The following is an 8,802-nucleotide window of genomic DNA, read 5'->3' on the forward strand; positions in this document are numbered from 1 at the left end:
AGACACCGCTTGCTCCTTCGTCGTCTAAACTTACAGTAATAGTACCGCATTCAAGCAGTCAACTGAGGAAAATGTTCCTACACTTTGTAATTTATATTACTTTATAACCTTTTTATTGAATTGGAGTTTTGTAGGACATCGCTGCTTTATGCATACAACTGAAAAATGTAAACGGTTGCCAAAAATACAATGCAGAATATACTGTGACTAATTTTATTATTGAAAACAATGCTACTGTACATCAGCTTGGCTGAGAGTGAAATGCCTAAACTAGATTTGATACCCAAAAGTTGCTCAGTTATCATTCTACTCCAGTAACATACATAAAGTGTAAGACACAATTCAAAAGCATTTATTAACATAATTATTATAGATGTCAATCACAACGTCTGACTAAAAATAGTTTACATGCACAGTGAACATAGAGCAAATGTGATCTGTTTCCTCCTATTCCACATAAAATTTATTATTTATTTTCAAACAATTCACTTTGAATCTTCAATAAGTCTAAATGCTCAAGTGAAAAAAGAGGCATATACCTGAAAAAAAAACAACAACAAAAAAACACCTCAACAGACTAACAGACAGTTAATTTATAACTAGCACATACAGATTAGTTAGGCTTTAACAGGCAAATCCAACCAAAATCATATCACATTTTTGCCAATTTTGCACCCCCATTCACTGCAGAAGTATAGTAAAATGCTATCTCAAATTAAACTTCAACATTATACTTAAGCTGATTATTTACAGTAAAATTTATTCAAAGCATTTTGTACATGTACACAAAAATAACAAGTGGATGAATGGGGAGGAAAACTGACATCAAAAGAATTTACTAATAGAACAATTTTTTACAGTGATTGGAAGTAGAAAATTTCTAACAAAGCAGATGTCATAAAATATCAGCTCTGATTGTTGAACAGGGATACGTCATTGCATGCAAATATTATTTCTGACATTTGGCTTACAATATCATGAAACTCAACACACAAAGGGTAAGAAAGAATAAATGGATTGGTCATGTACCGTATCAATGTTGCGATTTATAGTCTGCAAAAGCTTCATTGTGAGCAACATCCTGCGAGGAACTCTCCCTCTCCCCTTAGCTCTTCTCTTCTCTCTCTCTCTCTCTCTCCCAAGTCTAAAATAAAGGACATGGAGTAAGACAGAGAACAGCCAAGTTGGTATAACACAAACATCCTTAGGATGGCACTAAGGATTTTGAGGTAGATGACATCGCCTGAAAGAAAAAAGTCAATAACCTAATAAGACGCAACAGATGCATTATCTAACATACACCGAGAAAACAGGTACATGCCTCATTTTTCTAGAAAAGCATACAAATGCACACCACAGCATTTTCCAGCCTTTCATTTATGAAACAAAAAAATCACGAGAACTTAGCTCAACACAGGTTACAGTCGAGTATGAACAAACAATCACAAATGGAAACATTCAATCAATAATGCAAGTATACATGGGATTCATAAACATCACTCACTCTTACATACAAGTCACAGAATCAAATTGCAATTCTATATGGTAAAAATCAATGAAAGAACAGAATTCACACAATAAAATACAAAATAGTAAAGCACCATATCACCATAGACAGAAAGCCAACGCACTTTAGAAACTTTCTTTTACTGTACATTGTATGTTGAACCATTGAATGGACAAACAAAAAATGTCCTCAAGGCTTTTACAACAAAGAAGACAAAACTTTAACAACAAGTAGACTCTTAGTTCAAGCATTATTACAGAATACCACAAAATCAGGCTTGTGCTTTAACTGTTCCCAAGTCAAGCACAATATGAACTTAATAAGAAAATGTAGTATGGTAGGTAGTAAGGCACATTATTTGATCTGATTTTTTATGTGTTGTAAGAATTCATAGTAAGATAAAGAAGAGTCGGTGCGATCTTCAATTAGGCGTTCAAAGAATTTAGAGCGTTGTTTACTGTCTTCCCTGAAAAAAAAAGAAAAACAAACAAAGATTAATTTAAATGCATTTGTAAATGTGAAAACAAAATGAAAGAGCAGTTCTACCATACACAGTACTAACACTAACCTAATTACATGAAAAGTGGCACAGTAAGGTTTCTCTGATTGAAGATATGACACAAAGTTGCGTAATCTACGCGAGTCTTCACAATCGATTTCTGGTAGGTCAAACTGAAAATAAAAGAAATAGATCCCATTTACAATGAAAGCTTACAAAACAGGACTCTAGAATAAAAATTGTGAGTAAGCTTGTTACCATGTCCTCAGGAATGGCACTGAAGGAAGAAACTCCAAGGACATTTTCACAGAAGATGGGAGGTATTGCCCGTCCAACAAGCAGTAGCATTTGATCTCCAGCATCCAAAAGAAAAGCCCCTTGGGAACTGACTTTCTCTGCTGACAAATGTAATCTGGGGGGGATTGTTAAAGCTGTTTCCTCAATCATCACTTCCTCCTATACAGATAGAGATGTGAAATTAAAATATACAGACTGACAAAAAACCAAATTATTGAGCCACAATTATTTGTTTTGATACTCACATATTGGTCTAGGGCATGCACGGGGTACATATCCGGATAAATGAATTGAATGAGGTGGGTTAGAGGTAAAGTTTTCATTTGACACATGGCATACACACGATCATCCAGTCTTGTAGTTGTGCCTGATCGGAAGGCCACCTTCAGAGAGACAGGGAAGGTAACAGTGTGGTATTAAGCCATACTTTTCCATTTTACATTTTAACTAGTAAATAAATTTTCCTTACATTTTTGAGCAAAGCAACAATGTAGAGAGGTAATAATCTAAGACTCCTAGGAGCTAGCAGTCCAGCACCCATCACAGACGACTGTGTTAGTTTGTAGGCTGACAATGCATCTATTGCCACATTAATAAATGCATCCCTTGCATCTGACAATGACGATTGCTGAGATCTATCCACCGCTGCAATAATATAAAACAATTGATGAAAAATAACATCTTTGTGAAAAAATAAATAAAGCAAAGCCAAGGTGTACACTTACCCATTTTGGCAAGGAGGCCAATAATGCATTGTTGATCAGCACTGTGCAAGATATCAGGTAAGCTATTACCAGTAGGCAAACACATGGTGTGGACACGAATTCTTCTTTCACCTAGACAACACATTGACAACACATAGACAACACACTATACTAATACCGTAGTTGATAAAAATACAATTAACCATCTCAAGAGTAATCTCCACAGACCTTTCCCAGAGGTGTACAGCAATGCAGCTTGGAAACATATACTCTGCATATCAGATAGATTTTCTTCAATTGAAACTTGCATTCCAAAGCCGGCATCTGGATTAATATTTGGTAACGACAGTAAATCCGTTGAACGAACATAGAAGTTTCCATGGAATGTATGAATAGACAGCCCTCTGAAAATTGAAAAAAAAAGAACCACAATTATATGACAATAACTCATGAAGCAGCTGTAAAAGGTTAATAAATTCATCAGTGGCCCTAGTACTGACCTGCTGCATCTTATCCTCATGACAGCCTCAAAGCCAATCTTACGTTCAAGATAGCGTCGGAAAGCAGTTTCAAAACTGTCACATAACTGAATGTTGCTAGACTGGAAAAGTGGGAAGTGATATATGCAACCACCTGAAAATCTTGAGACACCAGCTGGAAATAATTTTTTTTAATTTTAATTTCATTAGAGTATTAGACTTTATGAGGGTAAAATGAAACATGAACCCCAGATTTTACTCACAAATGGTAGCAAGATCAGAATATTGTTGGTTGAGAAGAAATAGGTCAACAGCTGTTTGCTGCCCAGAGAACTCGAGAGCGAGCTGCTTGTAGAAGTCAGTGGCAGGATTAAGATGCGGGACATCTTTGGATGCCCTGTTGGCAGGGTCTTCTCTTGCCTTCAATGTGCCAGGTCCTTTGTTGGGTAAGCAGCACTGGAATACGGTAACTCTCCCTCCAGTTGGACTCTTAAAAAAAATACAGACCATCAACACATGTACAAGGGTACCTACTGAAAATCATGTGAAAATGATGATTATCATAATCATCAGTGAGACCCCTCCTTTCTCCTCTTTTGCAACATGCAAGGATGAAAAAGATCTCACCATGAGCTTGAAGGCCGCCTGTAATGCTGCTCCAAGAGCACTCCCAGTGTCATACTGTTCAGAAAATTTTGTTGGCAACAACAGCAACAAGTTTTGAATGAGTTCCTTTCTCTCACCGAGATTAGCCAATAAATTTTCAGGACAGGGCAAGAAGATATCTAAACATACAAGATGAGGGAGGAGAGGAATAATTGAGCCAGGAAAAGTAGAAAATCAAGAGGTTACTACACTGATTCAATGCATAATAAGTTAATACCATCAATATCCATGACAACCATCTGCTGAGGAGCACTCAATCCTTCAGCTAGACTGTAGAAATGAACGGCAGAGTCGAACGTGATGAAGCCCACAGAGGTGCGACCATCACCAGGGAGGTGCTCGAGTTCAGTAAGAAGTGTTTCGCATACTACTTGCAGATAGCCACTTTCCACAGCGAGACGGGACACATCCAACAAGAACAGATACACTGCAGGTTGAGGTGGCCTCAGCTGCAACCAAGGGAAATGTTTTAAAGGAAATTTAAAAAAAAAATTGATATTTTTTAAATTTTTTTTTAAGAGAATGACTTTTTACCATGTATTCTGCAGGAGCTATAAATTCAATTGTGGCTGATTTTACTTCTGGTCTTCTCATGGGCTCTCCATAGGTTTTAGTGGCTGGATCATAGTGAAATTCGTCTGGCACTGCAACAAAGAGTAGATACAGTTAAATTTAAAATTTAATTCTTTTTAAGTTAAAAGGAAACAAAACTCAAACTTACGTTCATTGACTCTAAAGCAGAGGTTACATTTCCAATGTTTCTCGTCCATAAAATATACAAAGGGATTGATATAGGTGCGGCAGATACGACATCGAACAATAGGGTTACATTGAATAACAGGCAAATTCTGGAAGCAAATAATAATATGGTAGGTTTTACAACAATATTTCATTACAAAGTAAAGCCTCCATCTGAAGAGAAAGCAACTCAATAATGACTGCTTACATGAAGATCCCTGAATGGATGAATGAGTACACCTAGTGGTAATCTTGACTTCTTCAAAAGAGAATCCGTTTCTGGAATCCTCGTAAGAGTACATCGGAAGATATCAGGACTGCAATTTACACTGTTCTGGAAATCAGCTGTTAGTCTAATTTTTGGAGCTTCAACTTTTTCAGGGGGTAAAATGTTTCGACTCTGAAGTAGGTCATAATGTTCTTGGCCCTAAAACAAAAACAAAAATATTCTGAAATTTGTAGAGCACTTAATTAGTTTTTGTATTTTTCTTTTTAGAAACAACACATACCCAAAGTTTGTTGTAACCAGCTTGGGTTACACTTAAATTTGACATAGGTGTTGATAGACTATCGGGGCCAGCTGGATGCATCTGCTGAAAAGGTTTTTTTTAAAAATTCAGAAGAGTCATACAGGTAAATAGATGAGAGATTTCTAATGATAGCACTTACTTGCTGTGGATACCTCCGTAGGCCTAAATCATGAGCTAAAGGACCAGACACCATTTGTTTTGGTATATACTGGCCTTCTTGGCCTAATGGCTGAACAGGTCTCTGGAGAACCTGGCCAGAAAGAGATTGAATTGGTTGTGGGAGAATTGGCATGACCGATGGCTGTTGTCCAGAGTAAGGCTGCGGTCCCAGAGGTGATGTAGCTAGTCCTTGGTGCACTGGGTAGAATGGTCGTGAGGGGCCTCCAGGCCCGGAGGGCCACTGACCTGAAGGTCCTGGTGGCAGTTGAGAGGGAGGCACTTGAGATGGCCCTTGGGGCAAGCCCTGTGGGGGCCCTTGGGGAGGCCCTTGGGGAGGCATTAGGGGAAGCCCTTGCGGAGGTCCTTGTGGAGGTCCTTGCGGAGGTCCTTGCGGAGGTCCTTGCGGAGGTCCTTGCGGAGGTCCTTGCGGAGGTCCTTGCGGAGGTCCTTGCGGAGGTCCTTGCGGAGGTCCTTGCGGAGGTCCTTGCGGAGGTCCTTGCGGAGGTCCTTGCGGAGGTCCTTGCGGAGGTCCTTGCGGAGGTCCTTGCGGAGGCCCTTGTGGTGGTCCCTGTGGCGGTCTTTGAGGGTATAGGCCTGGGCCTGGGGGCATCTGCCTTGGAGGCATTTGTCCAGGAGGTCCAGCTGACATAGGTGGCATTTGGGGCACTCGGCCTGTCTGCATCTGTTGCCCAGGTCCAGGTGGCATTTGCTGATTGAAACCCGGGTGCATTTGGAGATTTGGAGGCATATTTTGGCCGGGACCCAGCGGCATTGTCTGTCCAAATCCAGGCTGCATTTGTTGTCCAGGAGCTGAGGGCTTTGGTCCCATCATCATATATGACTGTTGTCCTGGCATTGGTGGCATCTGTTGACCAGGTACTGGAGGCGTGCTTTGAGCAGCAGAACTGGGAGGTAATGGTTGTCCTGCACCTGGAGGCATCTGTCTTCCAGGCATTGGTCCATGAGCGGGTGCAGTTTGTGCGGGAGGCATTGGACCCGTGTTGGTTGGCATTTGCATTGGAGGTACAAGTGCTGTGGAAGCCTGCGTCGTTGGTGCAGCTCTCGACGGCCCCTGCATAGGGAAAGCTTGTCCCATGGGCCTTGGTGGTCCTTGATTCAGGGAGGGTTGCTGCTGCCCAGGTGAACCTAATTGATGTGGTGATGCTTGAGGTCCCACAGTTCCATAGGAATTCTGCGGAGGCAATCCTGCAGATGATGACACCGCAACAAAATTTCCTTGAGGTTGCTGTGCTTGTGTTTGCGAACTTGGAGCAGGCGTGGTTAGAAGATTCCCAGTTGAATTTTGTGATGTAGAATCTTGAGGTGCTGACGGTCCAAGTGTTGACGAGGGTGCACTGGACACAGGGCCCAGTGGCCTTTGCAGAGAGAGTGGGAAGGACCCTGAGGGCATTTGTTGAGGTCCTGGAGGCACCTGGCCAATGGGGGGCATTCTTTGTCCTGGAGATGACTGCAAATTTGGAATAGGTACATGTCCTTGGGATGCAGAGTTGGTCATTACTGTGGGACCACCACTGCTCAAAGGTGAAAGTTGAGACGGTTGCTGAGCTCGGTTAGGAATACTCAAAGAATTGTCACTGGGTACTAGATTGCTGTGGTTATGCGAATTGCTGGTGGACCACGCATTTGGATGGACCACTCCTATGCGGGACGGAGCTGGAGATGAGTCTCGAGACGAGTGGGACGATAGACTACCTGTAATCAAATAGCAGATAAATGAGGTATGTTCAACTGTGTCGTGTCATTTACAAGAGAGAGGAGGAGTGGGCACAAAATAGAGTCACAAGTAAAATTTAATTGTAAACAGCAGCTAAAATTTACGTTCTACCTTGATGACTATGTTGAGATGAGCTTCTTGTGCCATTTGTTGTAGCATGCACAGGTGGCGCAGCTAGAGAATAAAAACCAAAGAATGAATATGTAAATGAAAACACAGGGAACAACCAAAAACAAATTTACACTTACTTTGACTAGTTAAACTGGATTTAAAATCTACTTCTTGGCCCCAGTGAGGTGGTGCACCATTAGGCATAGGCATGGCTGCAGGCATTTTTGCTAGGAGAGGCTGTTCACCTGATACACAAGAGACCAAGTGATTTAAAATTGAATGAATAGGATCTAAATTAATATAAAAGATTGCGTACAGTCAACGTTGGAAACGAAAACGAAAATAAATGTTATTTACCAGCATGTGGGAATTGTGGCACAGAGCCACTGTAGTTGTTGGCCATCAAATTAAAATTTCAGGATATCCTACCAGGCAGAAAACAATTTTATGGATTAAACATACATAAAAGCCTAATAACTCTTAGGGGACTGGTTTAAAATGTTGGATAACTCTAAACTGTCTACCAAAACATTTAAGTAAAGGCAAATAAAACAGGGTTTTGACTAGGTCAAATATCAAAGTCTAGGCAAATAGGTCAAACCAAAGATTAGCTTTACACTGCAAATTTAGGGAGGGGGACGTTAAATGAAATGTTTGACGGAAGCGAATATTCCTGATCAACACCAAACACACCGTTTTGAAACATAATTGGCAATAGTCTTTCTTGACAAATCAAACATTCTTATTGACAAATATTCTATGCCCCTGGCACCAAAACTGTGAGTGCGAAGAGGGGAATGATGAGGACGGGTGTGAGATCGATGGTACGAAAAGGCCTTGACTTTATTAACTAAAAGGAAGATAGATCAATGACATACATAATTTTTTTTTGACATGACGATAAAAAGAGGTTAGGAATCAGGTGAAAATCTGACAACAGGCTATTATGATAAGAGGCGAGGAGACTAGCAGTTCGGAGACATGTAAAGACCCAAAAAGGAAAATAGCGTTGGGAAATTTATCCATCAAAGATTTCTGCTAGGGTCGCACTTGTGGAAAATTAGTGACCAGGGGTAAAGAGCAGTCTGGCGATCAAAAATCTATACGCAGCCGGTAACCTATAATATATTTTCACCACAACTTGTTGATGTGTTGGTACTAAATAGTGGAGAAACTGATACCGACTGACACATTCAATCAGACCCCAAATTACCACCAATTAAGGATAATTGAGGGTAGGAGTAAATACCAACTCACGTCATCCTCAACAGACAGACAGCCACATTCGGAATTCGACGCTCGTCTGTTTTGGTTCCAACATTACGTGGCAATGGCGGCCCGTGGAACGTTACCCGTCTGCTGCAAGGCGCAGGCTGG

At 40.8% G+C, this 8,802-nt stretch overlaps 1 protein-coding gene across 5 annotated transcripts; it reads right to left on the reverse strand.

Annotated features, from left to right (window-relative positions):
* Positions 1–197: 197 nt before the first annotated feature.
* On the reverse strand, positions 198–8,763 carry LOC117650532 (protein transport protein Sec24A). Of its 5 annotated transcripts, none has more exons than XM_034394029.1 (20): positions 8,683–8,763; positions 7,783–7,850; positions 7,563–7,670; positions 7,426–7,488; positions 5,560–7,292; positions 5,400–5,483; positions 5,099–5,317; positions 4,874–5,000; positions 4,687–4,796; positions 4,370–4,601; positions 4,114–4,271; positions 3,750–3,975; positions 3,508–3,661; positions 3,236–3,411; positions 3,029–3,139; positions 2,773–2,948; positions 2,549–2,686; positions 2,265–2,462; positions 2,076–2,179; positions 198–1,973 (listed from the first exon to the last, which is right to left on the reverse strand). In XM_034394029.1, the coding sequence occupies exons 2-20, from the start codon at positions 7,826–7,828 to the stop codon at positions 1,862–1,864; spliced, it is 4,275 nt and encodes a 1,424-aa protein (XP_034249920.1). In that variant the 5' UTR covers positions 7,829–7,850; positions 8,683–8,763; the 3' UTR covers positions 198–1,861. The 5 variants fall into 5 exon arrangements, with proteins under 5 accessions (XP_034249920.1, XP_034249925.1, XP_034249921.1 ...); XM_034394034.1 differs by having other exon boundaries at positions 1,862–1,973; positions 5,400–5,480; XM_034394030.1 differs by having other exon boundaries at positions 1,862–1,973; positions 8,679–8,744.
* Between the last annotated feature and the right edge of the window lie 39 nt (positions 8,764–8,802).

Source organism: Thrips palmi, unplaced genomic scaffold (genome assembly GCF_012932325.1).
Source record: "Thrips palmi isolate BJ-2018 unplaced genomic scaffold, TpBJ-2018v1 HiC_scaffold_5, whole genome shotgun sequence".
In the NCBI taxonomy this organism is placed as follows: domain Eukaryota; kingdom Metazoa; phylum Arthropoda; class Insecta; order Thysanoptera; family Thripidae; genus Thrips; species Thrips palmi.